Genomic DNA, 19,892 nt, shown 5'->3' with positions numbered 1-19,892 from the left:
GTGGGTTTGGGTTTGGCAACTTCCTTGCCTTTCCCTTTATTATGTTTGAGGACAATCCTCATGTCTCGGTACCAATCCAGAAAATTTGTCCCAGACAATTTTTCTTTGTCAAGGTTTGATCGCAATATGTTGTTAGAGGTGTTTGTTGTCATGGTAATCTACACAAGGATTAATGAAAATATAAGTATCATTGACATATTTAATTAGGCCTTTAATTAAACATGCTCCCACTATTTTACTCAAAACAAATGACCCTCATCATCTGATTCGGAAAATCCCGTTGGAAGATTTTCTAGTGGGTCGAGATCCATATTTCACTTCGTTCTAAGTCCGCGTAGGCGAATTACACAAAACTAGGTTATTTTAGGTAGGAACTCCTTCCAATTGTATCTCATACAACTCTCGAAAATTTCAGTTGGGTGAATAACTCCTTATTCTAATCCATCATATGGATTATTCCCAACTCTTGCTTCTAAACATATATATAATCTTATTATAATTTGTTTAGTTAAGTTTGACCCATTGTTTTAACAGTTGGATATTACAATTATCCCATCGCACCTTACTAATATATAGATCATGCACCTCGCGTAGGCGAAACCTACATTATCCATTACTAGTCTTGATGAGTGTTAAAACTTGGAAAGCATAAACTTAATATTTAATTTTTAGGGAATTGCAATTTTCTGATCTCACCGGCTTGTTTATCATATAAACCGTCTCTCACATGCATCAACATACATTCACATGCATCAACATACATACAAACAAAATGAAACAGTTATGGCCCCTAGCGCAATTGTTCTCCCAAGCCAATGAGACAACCTAAGCTAACCTACAACGATCTAAGCTTCTCCAAGCAAGATCTTCAAGGTTGTCCTCCTTTGGCACTGACTTCTTTGCTTTCTTCATATCATTACATCACATGAAAGAAACTCGTTTTACATACGAGGGAGTGAGATGAGAAAAGAAGTTACATTTGGGAGATTAAGAGAGAGGCACGACACGCAGGTCGTATTTTAAAAACCCAAAATAAAACTAAGGAAAACTAAGGCCATAACCGATCACCACAAGACAATAATAAACACTTTATTATTATTATAATTAATTCCTTTAATTAATTAAAATCAAATTAAATTTCGACGACCGATCATCACATTTTAATGAACAATTCATTTAAAATCGATGTCGCTTTTCGTATCAACACTTGACACTTTTAAAGCACTGAGTTAGCCGAATGGGTGAAAATTTCCTTGCGTTAACCGGTTAACCATATGCGTTAACCGGTTAACACTGTTTTGAAATCTAAAAAAAAATTGTTTTCTGCCTTGCGTTAATCGGTTAACCAAATGTGTTAACCGGTTAACACTGTTTGAAAATGTCTTGGAAAACTGTTTTCCGCCTTGCGTTAACCGGTTAACCATATGCGTTAACCGGTTAACACTGTTAAAAAATCTCAAAATTTTTATTTCGCATTCCGTTAACCGGTTAACCATACGCGTTAACCGGTTAACACTGTTCCAAAAAGTGTTTAGGAAGCACAACTCTTGTGCGTTCAAACCCCAATCGCATAACTCTCTGACAACACAACCCTTGTGCCGTCACTAACCCTAATGCACCAATTTCAGACCGTCAAACACGTCTCGATTGTTAATTCAGTATGATTGATCAACACGTCATTGCTTCACCATACTAATGTCGGATCAAGAAGCAAACGACCATTGATCGCTCAAAGGAAAACAATCATCGAGGTTTTGAATGAACGAAACAAGAACATTATATCATATATAATGTATTTTGCATCAGGGTTACATATATCACATATATGTAACTTGATCTATCTCAATTTAACCTTTGATTCATTCTGTTTTAATCATATTATTACATAACAAAAACAGATATCAGATTCATGGTTTCGTAAGTGGCTCTGATACCACTGTTGGAGAATTGCCATCCAAGGCGCAGCGGAATTAAAAATTTCTCCATTTAGTGATCCTTACGAATGGGCATGATCAGTGCTAGAATCGTTAACTCTTGTGGCGATTCAAACCTTTGGTGCAGATCTCTGATAATGATCAAAACCTTTGATACAGATCCACGAGGCGATCACGAACGTTGAACGATGACAACGTCTCTACTCAGTCCACACGAACGGATTCCTTCAATCGCAGTGCTAGCTGTTATGAATGAAGGCTTTGAGTGAGAGAGAGATACGAAATTCCAACTCTTCAGTTGTGTTGTATTCCCATATAAAGCTTCTGCACAAGAGCTCTATTTATAGAACCACTTGTGTGGGCTTCAAGCCAAAAAGCCCACTTAAGTGCATTTTGGCCTATATCTCATAATATGCCAAAATCACTTAAGTATTTGGTACCTTACCATATTTCGTATTCTGCTTAAGTACACCGTACCTTACGATGTTCCTTAATTATTCTATCTCTCATCAATCCGTCCTTTGTGTGTGACCCTATAGGTTTTCGCGGCGTTGGCAATTATATTAAATCACGCATTTAACATAATAAACAGTGAGCGGTATCTAGCAACACATCACTGCTACCCAAGTCACGAAAATGTCATGTGATCTGACAAAACCTCCTGTGATAATAATTATGTGTATAATTACCCCTTTGCCCTTATGTCTATATTGAACACAAGGTATAGACCGTGTCACCCTTGTCCAGTTCAATATTGGGCCCATAGACATTTATCCTGTTACGCAGGATTGGCAAATTCCATCTAGGACACTCATGTCCCTCAACATGCTTTGTGGAGTACTCATCAACTGTCTTTATGGTCATCCAGTTACGGATAACGTTGGATCAGTAATAAGGCACTCAACTCTACATCTAGGATCCATAGTGGTTTCAGGTCGAAGAGTGGTATACACTATTATCACCATGAGAATAACTTATGACACTTTGCATAACTTTCTATATAGTATTCTCATAGCGGGTCAATCCAGTACAAATATTACTCCTAATATTCATACCTATGTTTAAGACTTGATAACTCTTTATCCATGATCCATGAGATGTGATCATCAGTCTACAAACATAATAGTCTTAATGCTTTAACGTTATCCCACTTCACATTAAAGCTCGACTACGGATACTTTAAGAATAGTGCCCTTATGTTTAATGGGTTCTCATGATTAAGTCACACTTAATACATTAAACGGACTATCTATTCTAGGGACTTTATTAATCAACCATAATAAAGAAAATGCCTTTTATTATTAATAAATAATTCGATACAAGTACCAAAAGTATTGGCCTCTAGGGCTTACACCAACAGTCCATACAATTTAATCCCCATTCAATCAAGCACAACACAATTAATTCATCATTGCAACTCATAATAAACATAGCTCAAACATGATTCTAATGCACATGCATCATAATACATATATAACATCCATGACATAAGATCCATACATACATACATTGTCAATTAACACAAGCATTCAAGCATCATAACCAACCTACAACTTAACATCTATCTGACCCTTAACTATAGCAAACATTCAACCTAAACAACTAACCAAATTCCTAACTGTTAAATGAAATTTTCTCCATCAAATTTCATTTAATTAACCAACATAACTAACCATGCTCTAATCATCAACTAACTTCCCAAGTTTGTTATCATATTAACCAATTTAAAAACCTATCAAACTAACATATAACCTAACTAACTTTTAAAATTCATCCTCCACCCTTTATAAACATATTTCCACCGATTGTTATCAAAAGGCTAGAATTTAATCTCATATAACCTCCATAACTAACTTATTTCCCTCCTAATTCCACTCTCTCACCATCTATAAAACCATACACTTCTTTCTCCATCCCTAAGTTTCAATGACCCTAGCGAACCTCTGTTGAGTTCTTCCCAAAACTCACCCTCACTAAAGCTCTCAAATCCATGAATTGTAAGAGCTTAAATACCTAAAGCTCTTAGTAATCGAGTTGATCCAGCACATATAACAACCTTTGTCCTACTTGTTCATCATCACTCATCTCTATAAATTCATAATTCCAATCTAATCTCTACACTCTAATTATACTCTCTAATTTTCCTATTCTACATCAATAACAACAACATCCCAACACCAGAAGAAGAATCAAGATGAAAGAAGAAGAAGGATATTAAATCAGAAAGCAAGAATTTAAGGTGAAATACTCGTACCTGATATTCTTTAAGCTATTTGCAACATCCACCAGAGCAAAGCTTAAGTTTGTTTTTAGGTCTTCAAGCTTCAATCCTTCATTTGTTCTTCCAAATATTGTTATAACGTTGTCGTGTGTGATGCCCTGAGTGAAAACCCTAAGCTAATTGCATGATTCTTCGCTCCACAACCATTTAATTAGAATTCTAATAATTAGAGTTATATGGATCTTGTTTATATTCAAGAGGTAGGCTATTTTTCTGATTTCTTTGAGGTGAGATTCAGGGAGAGGGTTGAGTGGGCATCCTTTTGATATAGGTTGGAGGTTGTTCTGGGCCGCGAAGCCACCAGAGACAACTTCTGGAATGACGAAGGCGATTTTCTATGAGTAGATACGTGAGAGAGAGACTAGGATAGAGAGAGCGTGAGAATGAGGCCAAGTTCAGTCTCTTCCCCCCTTTCATTTCGTTCATGGGCCTAGTCCCAGGCCCAATGGCCTTTACTCACCTGCACCGCCAAGATGCTTTTACACCCCCTCCCTTATGTAAAATTAGCAACAAAAATAGCTTGGGCCATGCATTTTGGGCCATGCGCCCAGCTGCTACCCATACACCTCTTTGGTCCTTTGTTGCTATGAGTACCCCATGGCAACATGATTGTTATTTAATCCTTTTCCTTAGTAAATTCATTTTTAATCTTTTTTTATACATAAAAATAACACCTTAGTCATGATTAAGATTTGGTTAATTAATTTTAGGATTAACATTTATTAATTAGGATTAGATTAGAATTCATTAGAAAATTAGGGTTAGTAGCATTAATCTTGATTTTTCTTTTTCTTTTCCTTTAATTCACAATTCGTGGTAGGTTATTTGAATAGTTTTATCTTGTGAAATATAGCTTGACCTATAATCTTGCATGATCCCCATTGTCTTGATTTAATTAATTAATTAAATTATATTGGGTCAATTAGTTGAATTAATGACTTTAGGATATTTTTAGTTAATCCTTTTGATTAATTAATTATGTGATCAAAACCCTAAAAATAGGTGGAAAATTGCATGACAACATTAGGGCTTTTCCCATTTTGATCATGTCAAATTAAGATTCTTTTTGCAAATAAACCAAAAATACTTAAAAAATTACGATGTGAATTGTGCGCCATGAGCCTTAAGAAATGGAGAAGAATGAGATGGTGTATTCCAATCTTTATTCTGAATATCTTTAGATACGAGATGCATGACTTTTTTTTTCAAAGTATTCACCTCCATTCATAGAATTTAGTGCAATTCAAATCAAGGAATTTTTCATAATTAAAAGGAAGAAAAAGGAGGAGGATGTAGACTTTCTCTCCCCGAATGTTCAGACATTGCTGTAGAGCTCTCTGTTTGAATATTTGTCTTCAGACTAAAATCAATCACAATCAATCAAATTCAATATTTTGCCTTAGCGAATTCCAAATATTTTTATAAAGGACATGTTATTTATGCTCTATTGCAATACAAACAAAGCTTAAACCTCTCACGTGTGAGTATACAAGCAACACTTAACTGCTAGAACGTGAACGTTAACATCGTTCAATAAAAACAATCAAGAAATACTTACTTTCTATCCTACAAACTACGAAGTTCTGATTTTCTCATTGCACTATGGGAAAACGTAGGCGCGTGATTTCAAAATCTTGGCGAGCACATTAATTAAAAACATAGTTTCCCCCTTAATTAAAACCAATTGCAAGTATTGTTCATGATTAATCAAGCTCATTGATAACACGTAAAATACATCAATTTATCATCTCAATTTTCACACGCTTTTGGATTAAATTAGACACTTTTATAGTTTTATGCTGGTATTATGTCTGTGTTTCATGTACTTAGCATTGGAGGCCTCTGCGTAATAAAATAGTAAAAACGGAAAAAATAGATGGAAAATACCAAGTTTTGACTGTCTTGATGAGCATAACCCAGTCATGACGGGCGTCATGGACCCCGAGGTATAGATCGTCAGTGCTTAAGTCGAAGGAACAAGGGGGAGGGGGGAGCCAAAAAACCATGATAGGAAGACCGTCAGCTCAACTGACGTCCGTCATGGCCCATGTTTTAGGATTCCTTTTTAAATAGTCATGACAGGTAGACCGTCGGCACAGCTGACACCTTTCATGACGTTAAAATCCCATTTTTCCACCCATGATTCTGTAGTTGCTTATGTTCAGCATTATCCCTACTTACTTAGCACGTTTTGAGCACTTTTAGAACGAGATTTTCACTATAACTAGGCCTTTAGAAATCAGTTTTGACATCCATGTTTGGTAAGAACCGTGTATTTCACTTGGAAAAGCATAAAATTTCATTATTACAGTGTTTATGCAATTTCGCTTTATTTTATTTTCTGCATTTTAGAGTTGTTTTATTGCGCTACTTTAATTCAAGCTTGCCAACATTATTTCCAGATTTATATCAGATTCAATTCTCCATTAAGAGCATTTATTTTATACAAGTATTCATTTTTTTGCATTTTCCGAGTTCCTTTATTTCTACCTCTTCTTTATTATACCTTGCTTAATTGTATATTTTTAGTCATTTACTATACTTTTTATTTTTTGAATTTTAACATGTATGATTTGTTTTCATGCCTTTTAATTGTTGCTTTTATCATGTCTAAGTAGATTTAGTGAGTCCAAAACATGAGGAGCATCATACTGACGGTACTCGAGTAAATTGCATGCTTAATAATTTGTAACATAAATAAATTTTTATTTATAAGAATTTTTTTTAAATTAAAGATCGTTTGCTACGAAAGTAGAAATGCAAAGATACCATTTATGCACCTATCGGGACGGTATCTGACAAAGAAATTCGACCAATAGATTCCAATGGCCATGCGATAGCAGGAATGAAATTAGAATCTATCGTGATAATTTAGGATTTTAAGAATTTTTGTATCGAAATTTTTGCCTGTAAAACTCACAGTTCTACTACGAAAGTAGAGAAAATGAAATAGCATCTATAACTCAAAAGAGCGAAAAGAGTATTAGACTTAGATATTTTTTATTTTTAGTTAATAAATGCACGAAAGAGATGTTTAATTAATTATGAAATCACTAATGTTCTTGTTAGAATAGAACCATGAGAGTAACACATATGAAATCCCTATTTTCAACTTGTAATTTGTACCACTTGAAAGTGGACGATTACGACTCTAAAACCCGATAACATGCCTGCGAAAGTGGACGGTGGCTCTAACTAGTTTTTATGTTTTATATATATATATATATATATATATATATATATATATATATATATATATATATATATATATATATATATATATATATTATATATATATATATATATATATATATATATATATATATATATATATATATATATATATATTCTCGTTACAATAGAACACTACAATTTATGAGGGTAACACATGTAGATGGAAATCATGTTTCAACCTATTGTTATTAAAATTGAATTGATTATGTTATTTTTCAATATTTACGCGAACAAACCAAATCATACCGCTTTAGATAAACAACATAATAACATATAATTGTACTTGTCAATTGGTCTCTATGGGATCCAACTTCTTTTATATGAAAATGATAAAGTTGTACATTTAGGATCGCATCAAGTTTTTGGCGTTGTTGCCGGAAACCAATAATGTCAATATCATATCTCCGTTGTTACACCGTCTATACTAAGGCATTTTCTTGCTCTTAATTTTTATTTCTCGATTATAGGCAAAAGACCCGAACCTCGGAAGAATTAGCCCAATCGATAGACGAACCAAAACACTAGTTGCATATCTGACGCTGCCTAGAACAAATCTATGCTCATATAGTTGCCTGTTCTTACCACATATTGCTACTCTGATGCTGGATTTTTGATCCCCCGTGACATCACTACTGTATGCTTTTTGACTTTCTTCTGCACATCCGTTTTTATCCTCCTAGTATTGGATGATACCTCTTGATTTTGTCCTCTTAGCCGACTCTCTGCTTCTTTAAAAACTTCTTCTGTGCATGTTGAAGTTGTTGGTTTGATATTTGTATTCCGTACTGGCTCTTCCTCCTCCATATCTACATTCAAGTCTTCACTGAGAATAAGGAAGCTAGTCCCTTTTCTGATGGATTCTCCCATTATCATCTTCATCTTATCTACTGATCTTTTTTTTTTCTGATTGTTCCTTAGGTCTTGTTTTTGCTTGCGAACTCTTCTTGGTTTCTTAACAACCGTCCATGGTCCGATAGAGTCACCCTCGCCATCCCCTGATTTGTCTCTCATATTCTTATGTTCCTTATCTATATTGCACTTAGCTCTGCCATCTCAAACTTCATTTCACTGCAGCCATCCGAGTTATGTCCAAACCTTCCACGGGTTAAACATAAGAGATGTATGACTTCATATTCTACTTTATAGTAGTGACCTTTAATCGAAAACATTGCAAGAAACAATTTTATTAGGTCCACCTGGACACAAATTCTCGCATACTTCCCTATTTCCTTTAAAAGAGTGTTCTTATAAACATTCACTGTCTTCCAAAATCTATTGCCAATGTATGTGAGGACTTTAGTGTCGTAGTACTCTATTGGTAATCTGAAAATTCTTACAAAAACATCAAGTTGTTCAATTGCATCTCCTACTGAGCAAAAGTCTGCACTCCATTCTCTGGCCTTTAGATAGCGATCATAAATCATCCAAGGTCCCTCAAAAAACACGAATTTTTGCTCTTCCTCACCTGTGAATGTGGCAAGAAAAAACTCTTGGTTAAGATCTACAATGTCAATGACACCTCTCCGAGCCCACATTTGTTGCAGTCTGTTCTCCAGCGCCTTAAAGTTAATTTGCCTACCCAACATTTTAACAATTACTCCTTTCTTCCATAGATGTGAAATTCTTTATTCTTCCTCCACCGACAAGATGAATTATGGGCATTCATAATCGTATTATTTCCGTTCTTTGATTCAGATGCCTTCCACCGGACTTTTGATTTCCCAAAAATCTTCTTCGTGTCGTTGTTGACCGTTCTTGGCTTCACACTCCATCATACGTTCTCTAGTTACCATGTTCTTGTAAGAGGGAGAATTCGTTTGCATAAAGTGCATTTCTTGATCTTGATTTTTCTGTTGAAAGTTCATATCAATCGAGAGGTTGGGAGGGTCGTGGCCCGCTATCTCTTTATCTTTAACCTTTTTTGTGCTCCTTAACTTCAGGTCATCTTCTTCCTCTTGGCCGCCGCAGTTTGTAGTTGCAAACCCTATAATAGAGTGACTCATCTCCACGATGTAATGGAGTTAACACAATATCAAAGGGCGATGAAAAGAACCACAACCCTCACCCGACGCAGATCAAACCGCTAATCCTATAAAAAAATTCCTAAATCTAGTTTCAAGTCTTGTGTTCCAACTGATTTGGTCCCTAATCCGAAGATTAGAAGTTTAAACCTCCTCAGACACCTTCGTTGAAGCCCATGAAAATCTGTCATGATTGAGAACTCACCGAAAATCACTTACCTCCTAACCTGATTCAATTTGAAGTACAAAGTAAAAAAAAAATTTAAAAACTATTAAATTAGAAAATTAATTATTTTATTTTTTAAGCTATAGGGAGTTTGGGGGAAATAATAACAACTTAATTATATAAACCCATCTTACTTTACTATATATGTATAAACAATTATTTTATTTTTTAAAACAAAATACTTCACAAATTTTGGGAGAAATCATGAACTTTGAATCTTCTAACTGTAGTGATACAGCACCAACTGCATTGATGGTAACCTCTTCGGTTAGAACATATTAAACATGCCTTATAACATAAACATATATACTCATATATAAATACATAACCATAGTAACTCTGGAAACATATATATTATAGTAATAAAAATTGTTCACTTATCAATTATTAGTTCGTTGTGAAAAACACAAAACATGAAGATTTCCATTAGCTATAAGACTATTTCCTTACTGTATCTTCTTTTAATCATGGTAACATTGGTGAAACAAGTTGAAAGCACACCTTGCTCAAGCACATTTTTCTCAGCACTTGTGCAACTCATTCCTTGTAGAGCATCAGTTGCTCCTTATAGCCCAATTCCACCAAATGATGCATGCTGCAATGCCCTTAAAGCTTTAGGTCAGCCATGTTTGTGTGTTCTTGTTAATGGACCTCCAATAAGTGGTGTTGATCGGAACATGGCTTCACAACTTCCAGACAAGTGTATCTCTAACTTTGATCCTTGTGTGTGATTCTCTCTCTCCCTCTCCCTCCCTACCTATTTGTAATTATTAGCAAGTGAAAGTAAGGTTATAATCTTCTTGTATCTCTTCATGCAGGTGAAATAATATGATGAAGTGAAGTTGGAACTAATGCCATTAGAACTAAGTGTTTTTTTATGTAGTGTATCCCAAAATAACATTACATAAGATGACACTTGTGTAGTCATGGGTTTATCTTTAAGTCTGTTTTACTTTCTGTTGATGATTGTTCTCAGTTTTCAATAATTAAATTCTGAGATAATAAAACATAAGAAAAAACATTCTTTAGTTAGAGAAATATATATTGCTGGTGTATCATTTAATCCTTAATCTTTGACAATAGTATTTTTCTTGAATTTTTTATAATATAGAATGACATAACTAGCATGTTTCGCAAAAAAAAAGTTACAATTTGATTTAAAGAACATAGGATGTTATACTCAAAAATCATGATTTAGAGGAGACATTACTAGCATACTTCGCCAAAAAAGAAGGTACAATTTTATTGAATAAATCATAAGATTTTATATTCAAAATTTTTAGAGTGGAGATAACTAGCATTTATCACCAAAAAATATTATTGAAAAGTTATATGATATTATATTCAGAAATCATATGATATCAAATGATTCTTAATGATAATAGAACTACAAAAATTTAGTGTGTTGTATGATTTTATAAACAAAACTTCTTAACAAAAACACTATCTAAAGATTAAACTAATTAAAGAAAAATCAAAATAAATTTTAATATAATAAAAATTATAAAAACTATCATGTCACGATTAGACATTCAAGAATCAAAATGATGTTTTACCCAAAAAGAATTCTGGCTATTTGTTCTTACCTTTAGAAAAAATAAATTTTTCCTTTGTATTTTTAAAAATAAATTTTATAAAATTTGTTTTATAAATATTATAATTTTTTTTATATTTTTTATCTAAATTAAAAGATTAATTTTGACATCCTATATTATTAAAAATTAAAATATAATCGAAATCATATTTTTTTTTCGAAAAGTTGTATCTTTAAAATGATTTTTATGAAAAGTTATTTGAAATAATTTTAAAATTAAGTGATTTTTTGATATTTTAACATTAGAATAAAATTTTTAATAAAATGATGAAATATTTAAAATAGTATTTTTATAATAATTATTTAAACTAAAGTTTTATTTTAAATTTTAAAAAAAAATATAAAAATTATTGACATAATTATGTTACACTATAAAAATTATTTTAAAAAAATGGAACTTCAAACTTAAAAAAAATTTAGCATAGCAAACAAAACTATATTGTCCATTCAAAGTTACTTCAAACTTCAACCATGTTTACAAACTACTGAGTGATATGTTCGAAGTCTAAATTGGTTAAGTTGTTTTGGACCTAGTTAATAATTTTAATCCCAATTATTGATGTATAAATAATTACTTGTGATTTATGTGTGTGTTAATATATTTCTAATTGTGGGAAAATTGTTAAGTATGAATAGTATGGATAATAGTTTTACATTGGTTAAAAATATGGAGACTTATGCATTTATAAGTGAGAGAATTCACCCACCTATCACCTTAAGGTTTTGGGTGAATATGTCGTTTGTCTCTCACAAAGGTGTTGTTGTAAAAAGAAAAAGTCTCACAATATTTAGTGCTCCCTAGTGAAAAACTCCTCCAACAAAGGGTATCATGAGCCTTTGGTTCGAGAAAGGGATCGACTTAAAAGAAATGTTTTGTGTCGTACAAGAGTTTGTGAAAGTAAGAAGTAAAGGAGAATAGCGATCCAAAACGCAGCGAAAATTAAAAAATTTCTCCTTTAGTGATCCTTACAAATGGGCATGATCAGTGATAGAATTGTTACCTCTTGTGGCGATTGAAACCTTTCATGCAAATCTAAGGAGTGATCACGAACGTTGAATTGTGACAATGTCTCTACTCAGTCCACACGAACGGATTCCTTTAATCTCAGTGCTAACTGCTACAAATGAAGGCTTTGAGTGAGTGAGAGAGAGAAACGAAATTTCAACTGCTCTAATGCTTCTACACAAGGGTTCTATTTATAGAACTACTTGACTGGGATGCAAGTTAAAAAGCCCACTTAAGTGTATGTGGCCCATATCTTATGATATGCCAAAATCACTTAAGTGTGTGGTACCTTACCATATTTCGTATTCTACTTAAGTACATCGTACCTTACGATGTTCTATAATTCACTTAAGTGCATTGTACCTTACAGTGTTCCTTATTTACTATATCTCTCATCAATCCGTCCTTTTATGTGTGACCCTGTAGGTTTTCGCGACATTAGCAATTATATTAAATCACGTATTTAACATAATAAATAGTGAGCACTATCTAGCAACACATCACTGCTACCCAAGACACGAAAATGTCATGTGATCTGAAAAATCCTTTTGTGATAATACTTATGTGTATAATTACCCTTTGCCCTTGTGTCTATATTGAACACAAGGCATAAACCGTGTCATCCTTGTCCAGTTCAATATTGGGCCCGTAGACATTTATCTTGTTACGCATGATGAGAAAATTTCATCTAGGTCACTCATGTCCCTCAGCATGCTTCGTGGAGTACCCATCAACTGTCTTATGGTCATCCAGTTATGGACAATGTGTGATCATAAATAAAGTACTCGACTCTACATCTAGGGTCCATAGTGGTTTTAGGTCGAAGGGTGGTATACACCACTATCACCATGAGAATAACTTATGACACTTTGCATAACATTCTATATGGTATTCTCATAGAGGGTCTATCCAATATAAATATTACTCCTAATATTCATACATATGTTTAAGACTTGATAACTCCTTATCCATGATCCATGAGATATGATCATTAGTCTATATACATAATAGTCTTAATGCTTTAATGTTATCCCACATCACAACAAAGCTCGACTACAGATACTTTAAGAATAGTGTCCATATGTTTAATGGGATCTCATGATTAAGTCACACTTGATACATTAAACGGACTATCTATTCTAGGGACTTTATTAAACAAACATAATAAAGAAAAAACCTTTTATTATTAATAAAGAATTCGATACAAGTACCAAAAGTATTGGTCTCTAGGGCTTACACCAACAAGAAGAGCTTCCACTTGAGGGGAGAATTATGTAATCACATTTGAGGGGGAGTGTTGAGAATGTATCAAGTGAGAGAAGTGTGGATAATAGTGCCCCATTGGTTAGAAATGTGAAGACTTGAGCATTTATAAGTGAGAGAACTCACCCACCTATCAACTTAAGATTTTGGGTGAATATATGGTGTGTCTCTCACAAAGGTGTTGCTCTAAAAAGAAAAGGTCTTACAATGTTCAATGACCCCTAGTAAAAAATTCCCCTAACACTAACAACCTACATGTATCTAGATCCTTAAGCTACTGGGGTCCGAAATGTTCAATATTTAGAGCCTACTTTACTTTTTCATTAAGTTAACAATGACAAACTCTTTCAATAATCATGGAAACAATTTTGGTGGGAAGTTGGTTGCTTTTGACAACAAGAATATGGATAGAAAGAGCAAGCAAATAAAGATGATCTTTAAGTTCTAAGATATGATGGAAATAGTGCAAACATTTTTGAAAGATCTTCTCAATGATCTATTAGATGTTCAAGTCAGTGCATATAAATAATCAAATAAGAAGAAATTTAAGACGATATTTTTCATCCATTAATGTATTGATATTATCAATTTTCAAAAACAAGTTGAGACTAGTACTTCATCAAAAGAGGTATGAGACATTCTTGAAAAAGGTTATGCTAGCAATGACAAATTTAAGAAAGTTTGTTTATATATTTTAAGAAGACAATTCAAGTTGTTGTAGGTGGAGAATATTGAAAAGGTTGTTGGTTATTTAAAGGAGATTACACAAGTCATTAATCAAATGAAGAGGTATGGTGAAACAATTTTTATTCAAACCATCGTAAACAAAGTGATGCTCATTTTCTCGTCCAAATTTAATTACATTTGTAGCTCTTTCAATCGATTAGAGAAGTCTTTAATTGATTAATTATAGAGGAATTCAAAACCTTTCCAAGTTTGGCTTGACTGCTTGATTAACAACTAGGGTTAATCGATTAACAATTAGAGTTAATCGATTAGAACATTAAAAAGGTCCATGCATTATTTTCTTCTTGAAGAAGTGGTTACTAGTACTATAATAATGCCTTCTAAGACTAGAAGTGGTAAGTCTCTCAAGAAGGATGCTTTTGTGTCTGTTATCTCAAAAGCAACTTTTAGAAAGAAAAGGTTAAAGAAGTTATATGAGGTTGAGGAAGAAGAAAAGGAATAAAATGTGTCCTTATTCAGAAAGAAGAAAAATGCAGATAACTCTGTTCAGAAGAAAACAATTGAGCCTTCTCTTAAGATTGCTCAACTTTTAGCATTTGTTATCTTGGATCAGTTTGAGAAGCATCAAGAAGTATCTGGGTCTCAGGATCGAGAAGTTGTTGTTAGTTTTTTGGATCCTGCTGAGACTCAGGTTGCTGAAGTTCTGATTGGTTTAAAAGTTGTGGAAGCATCTACTGAAGTTTCCCCAGCAATTCCTGCTTCAGAGGTTATGATCTCTGGTGAAAAATGTATCAATCTAAATTTAATCTCCGAGGATGATTTTGATTACACGACCCCTAACCACATCTCACCAACCCCCTCATCAGTTTCCTTACCTAAGCACACATCTCTCCCTGAAATTGAACCCACTAGTGTTCAGAATCTTCTAGTTGAAATATTTGCTTCTGAACAATCATCTCTCTTAAACACAACGCTTGAACGTCCCATAGATATTTCTAGTGAGAACCCTACTTCTTCTAATTCCGAGTCAGTATATGATGCAGTTGGATTTGAAGCTCATCTTGACCTCAAATCTTCAAAATTCTCACTTGACATCAACCGTATCACCGTTATTCCTATTCAAGTTTTTCCTCCTTCGCCTCAACCCTCTAACCAAACATGTTCAACTTCTGAAGCAGAACATATCATTCTTGTCCAACCAGAAATTACTATTTCATTTGAAACCCAACAACCATCTCAACACTTTGGGCATGTTCCTCTTCTTCTACTAGAAACACCTAGTTTTATTCAGAGTCAACCTCTAGAGCAAGTTACATCTGAACATCAGATTAGAATTGAACAAGATGTTTAGGATTTATCTCTAGTATAAAAATCTTTTGAATCTACACTTCAGTATGAACAGATTCTTTTTGACCTACTTCATTTTTAAATCTCTCTAAATCCACCTTACTTCTCAAACCATTCATCTGAACTTGGACCCTTATATTCAAACAACTCATCCCTTTCTCAAACTGTTCAAACTAACATGAGTGTAATCAGAAACATTCTTTTTGATAAAATGCAAAGTCTAATCGATGAGAGACCATTTGCATATGACCTAATCTCTTATGCTTCCAAGTGGGATTCTCTCAAGACATCTATTACATCAGCTATTCAGAATTTGAAAGAAGTCACTTCAAAACCTGTTACATGATCTTATTCTAGACAAGATCTTTTAGAGAAAAACCTAGCTTTTGTCAGTACTGTTCAAGTAGACATGGCTATTAAACAAACTGAAATGGATAAGTGGATGAAATCTATGGATACCAGGAAATACATCATAGGTCCAGACTTAAGAGCGATTTTGGACCTTCTGAAGAAACCCTAGCCTTAGGAACTGAACTAGTTTTTCTTGCTTGTCTGATTAGAATGTTTCTTTTATCTCTTTTTCTCTATCTGTTTTGCATGTCCTTTTATCTTGCTTATGTTTGTCACATTAATCTATATTTAGGTGGAAATTATGATTATTCTTCTTATAAGTGTTTGTCAATGACTTTGCGTTGTTATCTTACGGATGAATTTTTTGTTATTCTCTTAATGTTTGAACGAATTCAAAGAAGAATCGAAACATGCAGAGTATATATCATTGCAAAAAGGGGAGAAATTTTCATTAATAGACTAGAAAAATTACAATAGTCAGGGTTTACATTAGTTTGTCCAAATCAGAACAATAACCTCTGGTTGCTACAGACTCATCCCAGTTAGGCACCCTTTCCTCATTCCCCTCATCAGAGTCGTAAAAGTACATTATTCTGGGCAATTTTTTATTTTTCTTCTTGAGATTCTTCTTGTTCTTCTTTGGTTTTCTAACCCTTAACGTTTCCCTTATTATGGTCGACCCAACTGGCTAAGGCTCCTCCATGGTTGGCTGCTGAGAAAGGACTGTGACTTCCTCTGAAGGAATGTTAATCGTAGTCTTTTCTGGAGAACTCCTTTTTTTAAGAAGAAGATTTGGATGAAAAGGATGATAAGTATGTCTCTGATAATGTTCTTTTGTAGATGGACTTATGTGTCTTGAATGTTGCAATAAGAAGATGTAACATTAGCTCACTTATTTCTTGCAATGATGATCTCTGATGGTTGATATTCTTGAATGATGTGTGGCATCTTAAGAAAAGAAGAAATTGTTCAACCACTTTAGTTGTTTCTCAGTATTGAAAAGTGTAAAGGCTATTCACACTATGTTCTTATCAGAACCATATTTTTCCATAAATGTGTTAGGTGGTCTATTTGAACTATTTGATGACAAAAAGGGGAGAAAAATTATGGGAATATTTAAGAAGGTTAAAAGTTTTTTCTATGCTTTTAATTAATTCGGAATCCTATTCACTCAATATATTTTGATATTAATGTGTTCTGAATTAATTTAATATCACTGAGCTTAAATGACTAGTTTTGATTTAACAAAGATTTAAGGAAAAACTTACAAACCTTACCTTAATGAACTGTCAAGACTAAAGGAAGAGCAAAAAAACCTCAACCTAAGGTATACCAAACTCAGAGGCGACTTGCAAACCTCAAAATCTGATGTTAGACTTTGTTGGTTAAAATTATAAGATTAAGTTAACATATATAAGGAGTTAAGAAGAGCTTACCGACCTCGTCTTAATGTACTATCCGACTTAGGGGGGGCTTACAAACCTCACCTTAATGGACTGTCTAACTTAGGGGGAGCTTACAAACCTCAGCTTTTGATGTTAGACTATGTTAATTAACTCATCAACCATTTTTCTTAAATGAATTTGTTTGTCATCATTAAATATGGGGATATTTATAGAACAAGATTTGTTCATCCCCTTAAAAGATTTTGATCATAACAAAGTATTTAAAGAACAAAAGGGTTTGCTAACATTTTGTTTAAGTGTGTGGGATCACAAGAATATAACTAATCCTAATTGCTAGCATATATGGAGAAGTAATTTAAAGTCTGATTCTGATTGATCAGAATCTTGCCTCTAAATGCATCAGACTCTGGCCTCATGACCCAACTTTTGATTACATCTCAGACTCTGAAGGTGTGGAGAGTAGTTGATCCGTACAATGATTTGAAGCAATCTTGTCTAACTAAATACCCAGATTTATGGACAAAGTCAACTAGGGTTTTAGCTTTGTTAGGCTCAAGAAAAATGGATGTGATATCTTCAGACCATTCTACCTTTTGGTAAATACCTAGTATGATGAAAGATTCTAAGAGCAATGTTATTATTCACTGGATAAAACTTCATACCATAAGCAACTCTCCAACGTCTCTCTTGGAATACTTTGTCACTAAGTTTGTTATTGTTCAAACCTCCAACAACTCTTTTTCTATCTCTATAAAAGGAAGCTGAAGATTTAAAGGAAGGTTACAACATCATAATATATAGAAAGATCTTAGCATAATTCTGAGTTGTTTTTGTAATTGTTATAGCATAAGATATTAAGATTTCTTATCTTATATTTATCTTAGAAAATTCTAGAAAGGTTGAAAACCTTTGTGATTGTTGCATAATTGTTATACTTTTGATTGTCTATCAAAGTATAGTAGTTATCTTATCTACTACACAGTTTGTTTAAAGTAGAAGAAGTCTCTCGCCTGCGTGCTTGAGCAAAGAAGTCTTGAACCTGGGGGTTTAAGAAGGAAGTCTCATTTTAGGTAGATTGAGTAAGGAAGTATTGAACCAAAGGGTTTAAGCAGGAAGTCTTGAGCATGGGATGAAGCAAGGAAGTCTCATTTGTGGGTGTTTGAGAAGGAAGTCTTGAGCAATGGCTTATGTAAGAACAAGATTTTGTCTATAATTCATCTCTAATGTTTTGATGATAACAAAGGATGAAACAAATTAGTACCCTAACAGATTTATCTAAGTGTGCAGGACTCTAACATAAAAAGGATCAGATAGACAAACATCTGACAATCATGCAAGTCCAGAACAACAACTTAGAATAAATAAATACAGACACTCTGAATCCGAACAATTCCACTCAACGGATCTGATGTTTTTCACTCTGAAGAAGGCACTATCAGAAAGACATCAAGAACCTCTGAAGTGTATATATATATATATATATATATATATATATATATATATATATATATATATATATATATATATATATATATATATATATATATATATATATATATATATATATATATATATATATATATATATATATATATATATATATATATATATATATATATATATATATATATACTCTCAGCAACTATCTGAAGATATACACGCTGAACAAGAACATCTGCCTCCGCGTACTCTGATTCAAGGACTTAACTGCGAAGTTTTTCTAATTTTGGTATGAATCTATTTTTGGAAGAGATTAAACATGTTCCTGAATTGATATGGAAAGGACAACAATATTAATGACAGTAAAAGTCCACCATTGCCAAGATATTCATGAATGCCTCTGCTAACGGCCTCTTGATCAAATCACTATATAAAGGTCGGATCATCTTCTTACAAGTAACAAAGCATACACGAGAATACTGCAAACAAAATTCATAATCTCTTTTAGTCTTGTTCAATTTTGTTCACACGAGTTGTTGCTCTAAGTGTGAAATATTTTAGTTCTTATATTGTGTAACTACTGCTTACCTAGAAGCACTAAACACATCACTGTATTTTTAAATAGTTGTTGAATATTTCCTCAAGTGACTTGTGAAGTCTGTAAACTTGAGAGGGCTAAGAGATCTTTATCTTCTTAGACGCTACTTGTTGTAATATTTCAAGATTAGTGGATTAAGTCCTTGTTAAAGGAGAAACCGCCTTGGCCGGGTGGACTGGAGTAGCTTTGAATTTCAAGCGAACCAGGATAAACTTCTGTGTTGAGAACCTTATTTTTTCGTGTGTGTTTCATTTGCAAAAGTCTTTATTATCTATGGAAACAATTATAACCCCCCCTTTCTTGTTTTTATCTACCTTCAATTGGTATCAGAGCTTCGGTTCTGTTATTGATTTTCTAATCAAACACTTAACAGTGTAGAGAGATCTAGCGTGAGGAAACATTATGGCCAACACTAATGAAAGAGACAACTACAATTCCAAACCTCCAGTATTTGATGGAGAAAAGTTTGATTATTGGAAAAATAGAATCGAAAGTTTCTTTATG

At 33.4% G+C, this 19,892-nt stretch overlaps 2 protein-coding genes across 2 annotated transcripts; one reads left to right on the top strand and one right to left on the bottom strand.

The window, feature by feature from the left end:
- Nucleotides 1-8,477: 8,477 nt before the first annotated feature.
- LOC127081409 (uncharacterized) lies at nt 8,478-9,035 on the bottom strand. The gene has a single exon (XM_051021666.1). It carries the CDS (start codon nt 9,033-9,035, stop codon nt 8,478-8,480), a length of 558 nt encoding a protein of 185 aa, XP_050877623.1.
- A 1,024-nt stretch (nt 9,036-10,059) lies between these two features.
- LOC127082779 (protein M7) lies at nt 10,060-10,736 on the top strand. The gene is made up of 2 exons (XM_051023017.1): nt 10,060-10,419; nt 10,515-10,736. The coding sequence occupies exons 1-2, from the start codon at nt 10,110-10,112 to the stop codon at nt 10,526-10,528; spliced, it is 324 nt and encodes a 107-aa protein (XP_050878974.1). The 5' UTR covers nt 10,060-10,109; the 3' UTR covers nt 10,529-10,736.
- Nucleotides 10,737-19,892: the final 9,156 nt, after the last annotated feature.

The sequence above is a fragment of the Lathyrus oleraceus genome, chromosome 5, assembly GCF_024323335.1.
Source record: "Lathyrus oleraceus cultivar Zhongwan6 chromosome 5, CAAS_Psat_ZW6_1.0, whole genome shotgun sequence".
In the NCBI taxonomy this organism is placed as follows: Eukaryota; Viridiplantae; Streptophyta; class Magnoliopsida; order Fabales; family Fabaceae; genus Lathyrus; species Lathyrus oleraceus.
The sequence above is the reverse complement of the archived record's forward strand: the minus strand, read 5'-3'. Positions and strand labels throughout refer to the sequence as shown.

Excerpts from the sequence above, each read along its gene's own strand:
- LOC127081409 (XM_051021666.1), bottom strand. The coding sequence starts at position 9,035 with ATGTTGGGTAGGCAAATTAACTTTAAGGCGCTGGAGAACAGACTGCAA.
- LOC127082779 (XM_051023017.1), top strand. The coding sequence starts at position 10,110 with ATGAAGATTTCCATTAGCTATAAGACTATTTCCTTACTGTATCTTCTT.